General features: G+C 42.2%; 2 protein-coding genes across 2 annotated transcripts in view; one reads left to right on the top strand and one right to left on the bottom strand.

The window, feature by feature from the left end:
• Positions 1 to 242: 242 nt before the first annotated feature.
• aftpha (aftiphilin a) lies at positions 243 to 11,561 on the bottom strand. Its single transcript, XM_048248706.1, has 10 exons — positions 11,384 to 11,561; positions 8,034 to 9,779; positions 7,541 to 7,695; positions 7,249 to 7,375; positions 6,730 to 6,786; positions 6,186 to 6,308; positions 3,621 to 3,681; positions 2,884 to 2,967; positions 2,542 to 2,665; positions 243 to 1,720 (listed from the first exon to the last, which is right to left on the bottom strand). Exons 2-10 carry the CDS (start codon positions 9,738 to 9,740, stop codon positions 1,573 to 1,575), a joined length of 2,586 nt encoding a protein of 861 aa, XP_048104663.1. The 5' UTR covers positions 9,741 to 9,779; positions 11,384 to 11,561; the 3' UTR covers positions 243 to 1,572.
• Positions 11,562 to 15,486: 3,925 nt separating this feature from the next.
• Positions 15,487 to 17,305, top strand: part of peli1a (pellino E3 ubiquitin protein ligase 1a) — a 12,329-nt gene continuing 10,510 nt past the window's right edge. Inside the window, exon 1 of the mRNA XM_048249078.1 lies at positions 15,487 to 16,468. The gene's annotated coding sequence lies outside the window, so the exon portion shown is untranslated. The remainder of the gene's footprint in view (positions 16,469 to 17,305) is intronic.

Below are 17,305 nucleotides of genomic sequence, written 5' to 3'. Positions count from 1 at the left end.
TCAACAAGAACTGGCCTCAGAGGAGCAGAACTGATATACCATCAGAAGTCTGGGATCATTCTTCAGGCTTGGTCATGCTGTTTCTTTGCTACCTGTTGCATATTTTATTTTTGTAGGGCAAAAAGTCCAGAATCTCCATCATGTTTTTTGTATTGTTTTGCTATTGCTGCTCCTGTGTAATTCTGCTGTTCCTTTGCATGTCAAGGTCTTAAGTACAAAAAAACAAAACAAAAACTGGCCCATTTTACTCTTAAATTACATGTTTTATTTGTTGTGTACACTAAAAGTAAATTTACACACGTATAATCTGAAAAGAACCCTGGCATGCACGTACGTCTGTACAGGCTCTTCAAGTGACTCGTTTTCCATAGGAACTCCCCCATACATTTTACAGGCCATAGTTTCATCTGTTGTCAGCAGCCACAGAGAACTATGACGGTACATCCACTTTATCATTACAATGTGCAAAATCCTCCAGGAGACAGGTTAGCAGTGGTACTGACAAAAATGAAGAAGAAAGAAAATGCAAATTAGAGATCCAGAATAATGACAGCAGATGAGAAAAGAAAGCACTTTTAAACCACAGGGTACACACACAGAAAAAGAAGCAGAAATTGGTCCCTTGTTCCCTAGTGAGCTGACCCTTCACTCTTGCTTTTCTGTTCCTTCAAAATAAATATTTGCCAGTGGTTTTGACTTAAACTACAAATATATATAAAAAATAACAAAAAGGTGCATGAACTCACACACACACACTCACATACGCACACACACACACGTACACACGCGTCATACGTACACACATTATACACACACAGCTACAGAATGCTGCCACCTGTACCTTGTGGTTGTGATTTTAGATGTGTTTTCCTCAAGGGAGACGTGATGAAAGTACAGGCCAACACAAAGTTGAAAAACTATTATCATAGTAATGGTGCATACTGTGTATGCTGGAAAATCAAGTGTGAACAAAACGTGGGTGCACCCTCAGAACCAAACAGATTAAACTCAGCAAGAGCACAAAGATGACAGCTGGATCTTGCAGGCAGTGTGGTATTCAAGTTATAAGTTATCTTCATATCACTTAATTTGCACCTCACCTAAAGGATTTTAAACCATTGTTTCCTCATTTAAGACACACATATTATACAGCTCACCCACACTGTTGATTTAAGTAATCCTCAAATGAATAAAGAGCAAAAATCATCCCTGATTATATACAGACTGATTCTTCTAACAAATTCTTGTAATCAAACTTCTTTAAGAACATGATCTACAAACCAATGTGTACGCATTCTCTTCATTCAAACAGCATCATTTCCAGTTCTTGTTCTGCAACCACAATAATATTCCCTGGTCGAACCCACCAACTCCTCCACATAACTGGCTATTATTAAATATTACTAAAAAATAATTAAAACCCATAAAAAAAGGAAATAAACGCTGAAGGTAAAAAATGATATGAGAACCAAGACAGTGGAGGTGACCCTCAGATGGCTGGAGAGCAGGCCCCTTAGGCCCAGGATGAAGCACAGCAGAGGACAGTAGTGGATCAGGCAGGCCAGACGGCCGTCAGTCAGCTATGTGGGAGGAGGCTGAGGCCAGAGGCGTGAGGGAGGTGGGGAACATCAGCACTTTGGCCTGCATGAAGGACAGATCGGGCAGGCTGGTGATAACCTTCAGAGCCTCTGCACTAAGGTTCTCCTCCTTGCGGGGCTTTCTGCCAGGGGAAACGCACCCAAAGACAAACACAGATCAACACGGGCAGAGCTTTACTTCAGTGGTCACTCAAATAAGCTTAAAAGTAGTAGTGGAAAAAGCATGGCTAATTACGATTTCCCCCTGCAATCTCCAGCGGGGGAAATAAAGTATTAAACGCGTCAACATTTATTTTTGTAAGTATATTTCCAATGAGGCTATTCATATGAAATGTTCACCAGACATTAATACTAACTCAGGAAATCCACACATATAAACAAAACTAATAAAACCAAACATTTAAGTCCATAAATAACGTTATGTGTAATAAAGTGGAATGACACAGGAAAGAAAAAATGTTGATGCATTCGATACTTATTTCCCCCGTTGTATGTCTTATTTGTGTGCCTGATCGAAGAGCTGACATAACATCTGATTAATTGTAAAAAAAAAGTAGAAGAATATTACTGATGGACCCATAATAAAGCATACCTCTTCCGATGGACAACAAATGACTCATTTTTATACACAAAATTGAGATGAAAGAGATGAAAATTAAATTGGAAATGTTCAGATGTGCTAGCAGTTGTCAATCTTTTTATAGCAAGGTGACATTAATCCATAAACTATATTTAAGAGCTAATTTATGTGAGCAACAACTATTCTGTTTGAAACTATTTTTAAATCAATTTAAGTTAAGTTGTTGCAGACTCTAAAAGCCCAGAAAGGTGTGTTGTGGATTTTGCAGAAAAGTTTCATTTTTGCAACACTGACTCTGCATCTGATCTGCTAGGTCATTTTCAAACTCCACAGAAGTGTGTGAGGAGTTTGCAGCGCAAATACCTGGTGGACGTGCTGGTTTTCTCCACAGTGGACATAAGGCGAGCGAAGGCGTCGGCTACCCGGCTGCCTGTGCCACTCTGCTCCAGCTTAGCTGTAGTGAGCTCATACAGCTCAGGATCCACACCTGCAACCAACACGCAGGCGCCTTGTTTTAGATGCTCTGACAAAGATAAGGGCCGTTGCATTCATACACACAGTGAAGACGTTCTTTTATACAAAAACAAACAAACACTACTGAAAGAGAGATATTACTCCTATGGGAAGGGCAGAGACAGGAGAGGTTGTTAAATGAGAGTAAGGGCAGGCACATCTGAGTGAGGGGCAGGTGTGGTGGTAGCTGACCTGGGATGGACGTGCCACTGCCGGGGACAAGCTCCTCCACTGGCCCAAAGAAGTCCAGGTTAAGAAGAGAGGAGCCACCACTCGCTATGAGCCACACGCACACACACACACACACACATGGCAGAGGAATTGAGGCATGGAGAGCAGAGGGTTGACAATGAGGAAGATATATGGCAAGTAAGCATGTGAAAGGCAGAAAAATAACAGATAGAGGAGGAGAGGAAATGAGATGTTAAACATTAGTTAAACAGGTTAAATAGAGAGATAATTTAACATGCATCTGATATTCAAAGACTTTGACTGTATAATAACATTTTATTTTGAATATGTACTATGTATGTATGCATGTTGTATGTATGTATGTATGTATGTATGTATGTATGTATGTATGTATGTATGTATGTATGTATGTCTGAAGATTTTGTTGGCAATTGTTGATATTAGTGCCTGCACAAGGACTGCATCAAGGTGTTTTCTTTGGTTATGTTTCTGATTGTATTGTTAACAGCCACAGCTACAAAGAGTATTGACTGAAAAATGTGTTTTAAAAGTGAAGTATGTGATAAGGTATTTGTTGGTGCCCGCATTAGGGGCTTGCGCTTTGCTTGAACATCATCGCTCAAAAGCACTGTTAGTAAAATGCCACTGATTTTCATGTATGACAAAACTAAAATGTTTCAAGATCAATCAGAAAGGCAGACATGAGAAAGGAATGAGAGCGTGGGAGAGAGACTTGCCATCCAGAGGGTTCGTAAGGCCGCTGCTGCTCCAATCAAACTGGACAGGGGGGAGCACCTCCTAGTGGTGAGAAAGTGAAACTCGGATCAAACCATACAATGACCAAAGCGTTTGGGCCTACAGTGATACAGACCAGGCATATGCAGTGCATTGTGACCCACTCTTTTTTTTTTTTTTTTTTTTTAATTAGAAGAAATATTAATAGCAAATTCAATTGATTATGTGTGTAGTGTAGTGAGTGTAGGCTGGTGTGGCAAGCCTGCTGATTATCAAATGTGGAAAAAAAAAGAATAGGTCCAAATACTTCTGAATCGATATTAATCAGGACGATATCTGCCCCCACGCATCCCTCATTGCCATGGTTTTATGACTGCTTTCACAATTTTGAATAGAAGTTATTAAAATTGTACATGTTCACCACCATTCGGACCCCTGCGTTCACCATTACTCAAAAAGATGATCTTAAATGTCATGCCAATAGAATCCTAAATTATATGTATTCTCTCTCTTCCATTTAAAACAAATAAAGTTAACATACATCCCATGTTAAGTGTGTTACCTGACTTATAATTATGCTGTTTGCCAAACATGTTTATGATGTGCCTTATAAAGCAATAATTTATCTTATTCATATTCAATATTACATATGGATTGGCTCTAAACATGACAAAACCACTAGGGCACATTAGTGATTATCTTCTTTCCTTTAATTTTAAACATGGTAGCTTTGCTAGTGAATGTATGTTCAACATGCTGTGGGACATAATTAGGATTACAAAGCAATAGCCAAATAAGGGAAAACTCAACTCCAGGGCAAAGTATGATTTCAGGGAAACCAGCTCTGTAAACTACACCTAGCTTTGAGATGTCTGCATTCTGCACTCCACCTGGCCTGTGTCTGTGGTCGTGCTTATTCTTAACTCTACCTGGCCTGTGTCTGTGGTCGTGCTTATTCTTAACTCTACCTGGCCTGTGTCTCTGGGGTATCTACACATTTTCCAAGTGCAAATTTAAAGACCTTTTCAAGACATCTAAATGGAAAAATTAAGACTATACCACGGCAAAAAAGATACAACTTAAAACTGTTTTATGCAATAGTTTTTTTCTACTAATTTTAACACCCACCCCATTTTGGATGTCTACAGACGTTACCAAACATATTTTGGCAAAAAAAAATAATTGTGTATTTACCTTCACTGCTATAAATGCCCAATTTTAGGGTCTAGGCTGCTTGCTTTTGAAGCTGGCTGTACATATCTGGTTGTGCTACTGTCTGAGGCTGTTCTTCACCTGTGTCTGTAGTAGCCTAGGCTACTTGCCAAACATGTGTACTGGACTGGACTCCCTTCAAATTTTTTTTCAAAGGTAGACTATTTAAATATTTTAATAAGCCTACTAACTTTACTAGGCATCTATTGTCCCATATGCAGCACAGCAAATCAAAGTTAATCCACTTCTTTACATTTTGCATACCAGTTGTATTTAAACCAACCAAAGCTTGACTGAAACATTGTAAAACCTGCTGGTTTCATCTCAAGCATGCACATATTATGAACGCATTTACAGATGCGTTTTTTTATGTAGCCAGTCGCCGACATTAAAAAAAATATGCGGTTATATTTCATAACTTTTGCGAAGTACTGGGAAAGGCTGGCAAGCAAGATGCAGACAGGTATTACAGGTAGGCCTATTATAACTTAGACAGATATTTACTTAGGCTAGGCCAGCAAAACACGCTAGAGATGCAACAGATCAACTTAATCTGTATTTCCTCTGTCGGTCTGTGGTTCCTTCATAAATTGCGCAGCAAATGATCAGACGAGTGACAGAAGCACCGCGCATAATTTGACCAGCAGTCTTCGCGTCCATAGTTTGTGAAACGATGCTGCGTCCGAGCAAAGATTCTAGAAGCCCAGCGCAACTCCAAAAAGGAGGACAAATGAGCGTCTGGCTTGAGACTGCACTGGACAGGGCTTTTAAACTGTCCGGCCCAAATCCGAACGTAGGCCACCCTATCGCTAACTGGCTTACCAGCTCTTTCTCCGGCTCTATCGCTTGCATAGGCTACCTACGTATCTCTCAGCCCTCGGCTACAACACAAAACGTAAGGCATATTTTTACATATTCTTACCAATTTTCACACCTTTAACGACACCTGTGAAAAACATCTTCACTCTGCAACCACTACACTTCCTTCAGTAGCCTTAGAGCCACAATTACACGAAACCGGATGGAGACATTTCACTCACTCTCTCGCACTCGCTGGCAGTCCCATACACAAATTTAATACCTCCTTTTCGAAAATTCAAGACATTCCAGTCAATTTAAGACTTTTTTAGGCCTTAAAAACCGAAAGTTGTATTTAATACTTTTTAAGACTTTTTAAAGGATCCGCGGGAACCCTGGTCTGTGGTCGTGCTGCTTATTCTCTACTCTACCTGGCCTGTGTCTGTAATCGTGCTGCTTATTCTCTACTCTACCTGGCCTGTGTCTGTAATCGTGCTGCTTATTCTCTACTGTACCTGGCCTGTGTCTGTAATCGTGCTGCTTATTCTCTACTCTACCTGGCCTGGGTCTGTAGTCGTGGTGCTTATTTCAGTGGCCACTGCTGGCATCTGTGCTATAGAGGCGATCATCTCGGCAGCGGAGACGGGCTTCACTGGTTCTTTGGTAGGCTCCAGCATTCCCTGCACATAGAGGAAGACAGGACAGAACCCCAGACACAGTCAGCAACCTTTGCTATGCAGAAAATCAACATGCTACTGTACAGACAGTCAAACACTGACAGCATGAATTGATATGGAGACTACAGCCTTACACTGACACTGAGGGTATGCTCAGAATGGACAACTCTGTTAGGTTTTAAAAACAAATCTGTTTAACAAGGTGGGGTGGAAATACAGTGTTTAACTTTTTGTGTGCCAAGACCAAGATGTGTGGAACATGACACACATACATGTAAGTAGGGCTGTGTGCTATAAATACATTTTTTGACACAAAAATGAGCATGGAACAGAACTGTGAAAAGAGGATAAAACCAAACCAGTACATTCCTGTTTCATCACATCCCTACCAATAAAGTGACCAACACCTGGCACGTTCACTCACCAGGCTGGCAGCATACATGGGAACAATGACTGGCTGCTTCTTCTGACCAGTGAACAACTGTGTAAGAGAGAGGACACAGAAGATGTAGCAAAAACATCCCAAAGGAAGATTCCTTATCTCAAAAATGTCTTTTCTTTATCTCAAGACAAATAAATTAGCTCTTATTGAGATCTCATCTGTTTCTCCTAATAGAAAGTACTAAGTGCAAAAAGAAAGATATAAGGAGATATAATTAAAGAGGCAATGGTAAGCAGTGCAATCAGTAAAGGCCCTGTAAACACCGAGACATGTGTAGGGTGATCATATGGAATGGGTACGCTTTGAATAATGAAATGTTGTGAGTGTTACTGACGTTATCAATGACTTGTGGATAAAAACTGTCTCTGAATTGGGTAGTTAAGTTGGGCTTGTAAAGGAGGATGAATTCTGTTTGTTGACATCTCTGATCCTAGCGTGGCAAGTTCTTTTCCATCAACCTAAGTAAATTCATGAGCAACAACAATAATTAACAAAACTTACTATGTTCCTTGTGTCAATTCCCAGAGAGCACAACAACATCTTGTTGCTATGGGAACCACCCCACTGGTGCTGGAGGCCAAAGGCATTGTGAATGTCCTGCAACTGCCTCCACACGTCCCGAACTCCCCTACCAAACACACACACACACACACACACACACACGAAAAGATAATGGATATCAAACGTACTCCTGTAGACACTTTGATCTGTTTTGGACATCACTTTGAGCACTTCAATTGATCCAATGCAAATGAAGAGGAGAGAGATGGTGAGATAGTGAGACTGCACTCACTTGTTCCTTGCTGCACCCTCCAACCCCTCTGCTTGTGATTGATCTGCTGGCTTGAGGAAGCTCTGGAGGTGAAATACTTCCTCTTCTACAGGTGCCATGGGTGCCTCAGGAAAACTGCTCTGGAAGAGCTTCTCCAACCGACTCAACAGTGCAGCCTTCAGAAACGTATCAACAAAACATCAACAAAAGAGCAGACCCAAAAGCCAGTGTGAGCGTGCAACTCAAGAGAAAGCATAGTTTGAAAGCATAGTTTGACAGTACAGTTATGTGCATGATGAATGCACTGACACACTGAAGATCAGCAGTCACCACATCAGTCTCCAGATGTCAGATGGGATATTATGACAGTGCATAACTGTCAATGTAATATTTAAACACTATATAATGCTAACTATCCTGCCGAAGCAAAACAAACAGAACCTCATGCAGGTAATGCCAGGTGTGGCTACAATACAAGTACAATGGTTGTTTCCTAGACAACAAACACACTCACTGTTGCACCATCGGTCCTGCTGCTGTCGCTGCTGCAGCTGGGAGGCACTGTGAGTGGCTGCTGGCTCTCTTGCCAGTCTTCCTCTGAAGCATCCTCCGAAAGTGCTGTTGACTGCTGTGGCCCGAAGGTCGCCCACGATTCTTCTTCAGGACCCGCGTCCTTCTCTTCCTGCTGCTCCTCAAAGGCCGTCCAGTCGTCTGTCCCCCCACTCTCATCGCCTCCCACTGGAGCCGAGTGGAAGTCTGCGAAACTGTCACTGACCGGTATATTCCCAGGATCCTCTTCTGGCTGCTGTTCATTGTCTGCCTTATATTCAGACTCTGTTGGGTCTCTGGAGGAAACGGAGCTCAACTCCTCTGTCTGCAATTTCGAGTCTTCCCTAATATCGGCGTGTGCATCTGCTGTAACCACACCTGGCACCTGTAGTCTCTGTGGGTGGGTGAAGCTGGTGAATTCCTGTCCACAACCAAAGCCTCCCGGCGTTGATGAGAAGTCTCCAAAATCACCAAACTCTTCCTCGTCTCCATCCTCAGCCATCTGACTGTGGTCAGCTGGCGTGGCCGTCTCCTCTTGTAGCGGGGGCGAGGGAACAGAGCCTGTAGTGCTAAAATCACCAAACTCCTCCAGGGCATCAGTGGATAGCGGCCGGCCAAACGACGTCTCTGTTTCTGTCTCTGGCTCACTGTCATTCCCCGAGCTATCTTGCTTCTCTTCTGACTGCTCATCTGTGCACTGGATGCTAGACGAGCCTGGGCTGTGAACCTTGGCACCTTCATCTTCTGAGCCATCTTGCACCTCGCCATTAAGAGTGATCTCTGTCTGCTCTGTGTATGCAGTACGTGAGGTGTCAGTTTCCGTGTCCCTTTCAGTGTCAGCATCAGGCCACGAGTGGACACTGCCTCCATCTCCATTTTTCACTCCCCTCGAGGTACCAGTGGAGAGCGACTGCCCGTCAATCCCAGCAGCACAAGGGTCCCTAAGCGCATTCTCTTCCATGCCTGACTGGATGGAGCACTCTCCATCAGAGCTTGGATGGGGGGTGTTTTCCGCTTTCCATTCAGCAACAAATGGGTTTCCCCAGTTAGTGTTCTGGTTCGAGAGGTCATTGCTCTGACCGTGACTGTTAGTGTTGGAGAATGTTGCAAAATCTGCAAAGTCATCCACATTTTCGATGCCACTCGAAGTCCGGCAGCACTCAGTAGCAGCGTCTGGGCCTCTGGATTTTACAGGTGCATGAGTGTCGAGGGGAGGGGTTCCCTGTTCATCACAAGCTGCAAAACCATTTGTGAGTCGACTTGTGTCCTCCGGACTGCCATTACAGTCCACACTGTCCACCTCAGTCCAGTCTCTCCCACTGATTAACATGGAGTCTGTGTGGGTAGCGGTTTGTGAATGCTCTGCTAACTGTTTAAGCTCCTCTGTGCTAACTCTGTGCCCCGGGGCCTCCCCATCTCCTTGCCCCATGACTACACCATTAGCCTTTGCAGATCCCCCATGCTCCGAGAGTCCACCGTTGTTGAGGAGCTCTGGGGGAGAGGTAGCAGTGGGGTTCTGTGACTGGCTGAATGTCGTTGCTATGTTAAACTCAGTGAGGCTGATGCTGTTGGGTACTCCAGAGAAGTCACCGAACTCATCATCATCCTCCTCTGCACCATCCTCCATCGGAGGAGGAGAAGAAGAGTACATGCGGATGACATCGGGCTCCATCGTCCCTGTGCCAGTCACACCAGAACCACAGGGTCACACCTGTATGTAGACAACACAAATTAGCATCAAGGCAAACTAAAGACTGACTTTCCAAGCTAGCCTACTTTTTTTTCCCAAAACATGTCAAAACATCAAAACGTCAAAACAACAGCTATGTTGTTTGTTTTGTGAATGAATGACAAAAGTAGTACCACTCCTCTCAGAAATAAAAAGGCTATACACAGTATGTATCACTGACCTTGCATTGAGGTGAAATTTTGTATAAAGTTGTGTCTGTGCAGTGTTTCCCATACATTGACTTATTTGTGGCGGCCCACCACAATATCAACATTGAACACCACACAATGATCTTTCATGTTGTACTAAATTGTGCTTAATTATGGTTAGCATCATAACCACGCTGTGCTAATTTGTTAAATTGCATTCAAGTTAATTCTGCAAACCAACCACCACAAATGGAATTCAGTTCTCTGGGAAACACTGCTGTATCAAATCATGTAGGCTAGGCCTAATCATTATCTTGGGAAGTACAAGGCAGTGTGCGATAAGTCTTCATTTTGCAGAACAAGCCTACTCTACACTATCCACAGCTCTCTCAATAAATGGTTTGTGTTAATATATTCCAACCACAATTTGAACTCACAGCTGCTATAAGATCACCATACATTTTGGAGAAGTAAAATTCCTTATATAGCATTATTAGACTGTGAGGCTAAAATGTCACCGACTGATGTTCCAATACACGAATTTGGCATCCAACCAGAGAATTGTCATCAACTATCGTTTAACCCTGTGCCACTTTAAATCAACATGTAGGATGACAAATAGCTAGCGTTAGGATAGAGCAATGGGGAATGTAACGTCAGCCTTGCTGAACAGCGAAATCAGTTGCAATTTACCTTAGCACGAGAACAACTATTTCACACAACTTGCAGCTACTGTTTCCCAGCGTATGACTAGCCCACTCTGTCTGTACACTGTCTGAGACCTCTAGAAATCTGACGAAGGCCGGTGTTTACATTTGTCACTGACAGCTTGCTAACAGCTGGCTAGCAAACAGGCCAACACTAAGCTGACTGAACATGACCTCACCTGAGAAATCTATTCCAGCTAGTAATGTTATCATCACTCCCCGCTACTATGAATACACGTGTGAGTACACGTTGCTAACTCAATAAATTCACATTTCAAGTAAGGATATATTTAACATCTGTCTTGAGAGACTAACTAGCAAACTATCTTGGTCTCACAAAATAGTTAGCTAATTTAGCTACAGGCTATGGGCGTTAGCTAGCACGCTCACTACAACATTAATGTTAACGTTAAGCTTAGCAACATAGCTAAGCCAAATAATGACGTAGCTAGCTAGCTATTCAGTTTGGAGGCAATAATTGTAAATAATGACGCTCAACTGAATGGACACTTAATTGACCTTACCACCACCACTACTTCTATCGCTGACTACTGTTACTTCCAATAACGTTAAACGGGTTACTTCGTCATTCTCAAGGTTTTATTACTCAATGATGCTAACAATGGCTAACGTCATTTAGCATAAATCCATGAGTGCTCTTTCCGCGTCCGAGTCATCAACCTGTGTTTGCTAGAAGCCTAGATAGAAAAAAATTAGAACTTAACGTCACCTCAGGGACCTTGACGATTCAACCACATGACTCAGGAATAAGACAGATACAAGCAGCACAATACTGATCGATCCTGATGTTTATGGTTACGATGCATATATCCAGTAAAGATTGATTCTGCCGGGTAATGGTACCCTCTGCCTCTGCTATTATTACCCAGAATGCATCAAGATGTTTAGGATAGCAGGTGAGTCTGTCCCCAGACCGTCCCCACTGTCGTGCCTGTCCCATGTAGGAAAGGTTGACAGTGGGACCTGCTAATGAAATAGCAGGCCTACCCCATTTGACACATTTATCTTTCCCAAATCTGCACCTAAATGTTGCCAACTTTTTCTAGGTGTTGTTACTGTCTAGGCACTACATTGCCCATCCCAAACTGAATTTCTGAATACATCAAGAAACATGATAAAATACAAGTCAGGATTCATCCTAACATCAGCCAAAAGCTACAATTTAGGCAGATAAACATCAACGTGACAAATGCATGGCTCTCAAACTATGGTATGTCTCTCAAATGGCTGACATAGGGAAAGTTAAAGTAGACTAAGCTTAATACTTAGCAGCAGACTTTTATCTAAAGCAATATCACAACGGCAGATTCGGGAATTGAACCCAGGTTGGTCAGTTGCAGTTGATGATGTTACTGATGCTCCACTACGCCCACATTAAAAAGGCCATCTCAGAAATGTGGAGACAAAGCCAAACTGCCCATAAGTCATTCTCAATACACACAAATGCACACACACACACACACACACACACACACACACACACACACACTCACATGGGTGAAATAATAAAAGTCCCACACAGCAACACTGAACATACGTGGGAAGGTAAAGTCACATTTTTCCCCACAACAGCACAGAAAAAAAAGCTGCCATAAAAACAGTGGTGCGTCAAATGTTCCTGCAGGACGCAGCACTGTGGAGGCCTATCAAAGGCCCCATCTTGACAGGAACGATGTGAAAGACGGTCTCTTAAAGACCTCTCTAGTTGGCAGGAGCGATCCGGAGACCTCATGATTAGTAGGAATTTAGCGGAGACACCAAGGTTAGCTGGAATGAGACCCCTCCGGTCCGCAGGAACGATGCAGAGACCCACAAGTTGTCAGCAGCACTGTGGAGGTCCATCACTGGCTTTCACTATCATGTCGTGAGGTGTCATAATGCAGTGCCTATAAAAAGTATTCATCTCCCTTTGATATCTTCCTCTTTTTTGCTTTTACAAATGGAATTGGTCTATTTAATTTGGCCTTTTTTTAATTTACAAAAAATCAATGTCAAAGTAAAAACAGATTTCTACAAAGTTAATTAATTAAAAATATATATAATGTAGAATAAGTGGTTGTATAAAACTTAAAGTGACTGACTTATATCAATAGCAGTCCAGCCAATTGGTGCTATAGCCTCACAATCAGTGAAACGGACATCGCCTGAGTGCAGTGGATGTGTGATTTTCTAATGAGGAGACACAGCACTCAAAGATTCCTCCATAGAAATGTATGGAGTTTGTAACGTCAATATGGCAGCTGTCTATATCCCGCCTCTTCCGCTGCCAGAAGTCGACATGTGAATACACCATGCCAATCATGTGGTAGCCTATGTTGTGAATACATTGTGCCAATCATGTGTTATGATCTCGCAGCTGGACACGCACACGCGCAGTTCTGCTGAAATAGCTGCCCAAAGTGTGTTGCAACATGGCCGCCGAGTGGGGGGACATGCCTAAAAAAAGGACTTTGGTATAGTATAGCAATATAAAGACACCTGTGTCTGGAAAGTCCAGTCAGGATTCCTGTATATTCCACCATGAAGACAAAAGAACACTCTAAGCAACTCAGAGAAAATTGAAAAGCATAAGTGAGGGGAAAGGGGGGGAAATGCTCAAATCACTGAACATCCTCTGGAGTTTAATGAAATCCATTATTAAGGAATATAAGGAATATGACATATGTATAAATCTGCCTAGAGCAGGCCGTCCCCACACACTGAGTGACCATTAAAGAAAAATACTGTTGGGGAGGCCACCACGGCATCTACAACTCTGAAAGAGTTAAACGTTTCAGCAGCTGAGATGAGAGAAACTCTGCATACAACAACTATTGCCAGAGTTCTTCACCAGTCAAAGCTCTATTGAGTGCCAAAGCTCTTATTAAATCTCGTCTAAAAGCCCAAAGACATGTGTGAGACTCCAGGGTCAAATGGCGGAAAGTTCTGACCACAAATGCACCATCCCTAATTTGAAGCATGGTTATGGTAGCATCATGCTGTGGGGATGCTTCTCGATAGCAGGCCCTGCCTGGAAGGCTTGTAAATGTAAAGGTAAAATGAATTACTTAATGAAATAATAAGCAAAATATATGGAAATTCTGGAGGACAATCTGATTCAGTCTGCAAGAGAACTACGACTTGGGACAAGAATTACTTTCAGACAATGAGCCGAAGCATCGAAAACGTCACAGAAATGGTTTAAAGACAACAAGGTGAACGTTCTGAAGAAGTCAAGTCAAAGCACAGACCTAAATCCAATAGAAAATCTTTGGCTGGACTTGAAAAGGGCTGTTCACACCCGATACCCTTCCCTCTCAATTAAAAATAAGAAACACCTCAAGAGCATTGTGAACACAATGTTCTAAAATCATTGGCCACCCTCTTCAGTCTCTGAAATCACTGCACGACAAGGCAACACTAAGGAGAGCCAACTACATCTTAGAAGACTCTACCCATGTCCTACATAGAGCTTTTGAATGGCTGCCCTCTGGCAGGCGTCTGCCCTGTCCTCTGGCTAGGACTAACAGGAGGAAGGCTTTACTTTTGGGGCTATTCACCTTTTGAACTTGAATATGCTCCAGCCCCCCTCCTCCTCCCTCTCCTGGGACTACCCCTGTCTGTCCTGTTGTTTCTTTTGTCCTGTCTTATATGTTGTGTTATGCCTGATATGTCACTATGCCTGCATGGAGAAATTGCCCCTCAGGGATAAATAACGTTTTTTTTAATTGAATTGAATTGAACATGACAGAGCCTGAGCAGTTTTGCAAAGACAATGGAGTAAAAGTGCAGTATCCAGATGTGCAAGCCTAATTCAGACCTATCCACGCATACTCCATGCTTTAATTGCGACAACAGATGCATCTAAATGCTGACTTGAAGGGGGTGAATATTTATGCAATCACTTATTTTGCATTATATATTTTCAATTAAATAAATTAATTTAAATAAAAAATAATTTATTTAAATTGACCATTTATAAAACCAATAAAAGGGGAAATATCTAAGGGGGGTGAGTACTTAGGCACTGCATCAGCACCCAGGCAGAGCACGTCTTTATTTGCCAGTGCCCTGAGGATAGCAGACGGTCTCCTGTAAGTAACAGCATTCTTGGTCTCTGACAGGTGGTGATGAACACTGTGGAATGGAACCACAACTCTCAGACAATCTCCACCTTCATTCAGGTCAGGCCCTCCAAGCGACAGTGGGTGCGATCAGTGTCTATTTTGTAGATCTTCCTCTCCATTTTGCAGGTCACCTAACTCTAACACCAGTGTGTAGAGTTTAACCTAGAATAAATGGTAGCCTAATGATCTTAGGTTATAGAAAAATTAGACCTACCCTTGCACACAACAATGTTTATTTTTCATTGGCCAATAGGTGGGGCTGTTAACACAGATCCACTCAAGAACATCCTGTTCTAAGCCAATTGGGACTTCAATAGTGTGGGTTTATTTTTTGTGTGGTAGCCTAGGCATCTTAAACATGTCTTAATCATTAGCCTATCAGCTAGCCTCCATAATAGGCCTAGGCTACTGAAGTTGAGCAGTTGAATGTGATACACTAATCGGATACATTTCTATAGGCTACCATTTTTACAAATCTTAGTCTAAGTTCAGCAAACAATTTTGCATCCTCTGTCTAGATTCTACCCTTCACCATTGTAGTCACTGTTTAAGCATAGGTTAATCAATCTCTCTCTCACACACACACACACACACACACACAGGAATCCGGCCAAGTCTTTTGTTCCCTCCCAAGTCCTGGGTATTTAAACACACTGTAAATATAGCCGTGCGCATGGTTACTGTCGTCATGGCGGCATGACAACAGCCCACAGCCTGCCTAGGCACTTGGCAGCCAGGGAAACTTAATATTTGCTTAGCGTTAGCATAACATTTTTATTATGTAATCCGTAGCAGCAGAGCGTTTAGACTGCGCAAGCTTTCTGCATTCTCATTGAAGTCAGGAATACTTAGCCCGAGCTTGTTGCTATGTTGATGTGTTGGAGTGCAACGGCACCAACAAACGCAAGTTCAAGCGCTTCCTTCAGGGAACATCTGGAGTAGGCTAGGGGGAAAAAAGCCTCGGGGTTTGAGCTGGGGAGTGTGGCAAGGACTGCGGAACTGAATGAATGCATTATTGCCAGAGTCGAGTTACGTTTCGGAACATCCTAGTTAGGAGGACATTAGCCTATAGATTTCGCCGTCTATTAGTTAGGCTACATTTAGTCTCTACAAAAGTTTAGTTACTACAAAAGTAATTCACTGAGGCAATGAACTTTTTAGCTTCCATCAGGCAGTTGCTATAGCCTCACCACAGTGGATTTTAGGCAATTCCTTAATTTCATTTTCATACATTATGATAGGTTGGGCTATTTAAGATAGATTGTGCTGGGTTGTAGACTAGACTATATTTATGATTTTAGCAAAAACATACTTAGGCTATTTGTAGGCTAAATTATATGTATATATAGACTACAAATATTTCATAGCCGAACGAAGCTGCAACGTTAATTGGGCTGGTGACATGTGACGCAATGTTGTGTGTTGGGAAGAGGGGGAGACACAAAAATTGCACCTTCATTATGCGCGTGCCCCGGTCATCCTCGGTTTATCTAGGATGTGTGCAGAACAGTCAGTGAAGCTACACAGTGTCGACTACATTTATTCCTTATTTTAAAACCTTTACTTAAACCTTCAGGCTACTTACAAACGAAGCTTATCACGTAGAGTAGGGAGCTTCAACTTTGAAATTGAAATCGCATCGACCAGTCCCACATTCAGTGGACAACTGTTTCAGGGCTTTCAGTCTGGTAAGTGGCTTTGATTCAGTGGTTTTGTCGCGGCATACACGCAAGCCTTTTTTTTCTAACGTTTGTCAAATTGAAATATTTTTATTTTGTAGGCCGAATTAGTAGGCTATCAATAAACTGTATAGAATGATTGTATAAGACCTTATCCTACAATAATGGGCAAGGCTACAGCTTGGACAAATAGCCTGGTCGTGGTGATAGTCGACAATATCGACAATAAACAATTGTCGATGATAAACAACAGAACTTTTGGCATATATTTTGGCATATATATATATATATATATATATATATATATATATATATATCTATAAAGGCAGGCCAAGGCAAGGTCACTGTTGCAATACTCTTAAATTTAGACATGAGACATGAAGCTACTGTGCAGTTGTAGTATAGTCCTATATTCTGTGAAATGAAATTCATAGGATATAGGGAGTCTGAATTTATGCCTACTTTGGGTCATAAAATGATATTGGAATTTGCAATTATAACTTTTTGCCCTTTTTATTCTGTTGCCAGCTTTCTCCAGGTTGTTACATCTTAGCTCATTCGAATTTGTCATTTGATTATCTAGGATGTTCTTCCTTGGCTTAGTAAATGTCTTCATTAACAATGCCAGTGGGTTCACACGCCATTGACCCCCAGCTCAAATAGGGCGAGTCTTCCACTGCCTTCTCTGCAGCGAGCCTTGTCTGCATTAGCCTGGATGCTTTACTTGGTTTATAAATAACTGCATCATATCACTCTTACACAGGTTGTTCCAAGCCTCAAAAGGCTTGAATTACTTTTTCAAGTTAATGTCGCTGTTGCTAATCTAGTGGGATGGAGTTTGACAGG

This window comes from Alosa alosa, chromosome 7 (assembly GCF_017589495.1).
Source record: "Alosa alosa isolate M-15738 ecotype Scorff River chromosome 7, AALO_Geno_1.1, whole genome shotgun sequence".
NCBI classification, from domain to species: Eukaryota; Metazoa; Chordata; class Actinopteri; order Clupeiformes; family Clupeidae; genus Alosa; species Alosa alosa.
Note: the sequence above shows the minus strand (reverse complement) of the source record. Positions and strands in the feature narration are given on the sequence as shown.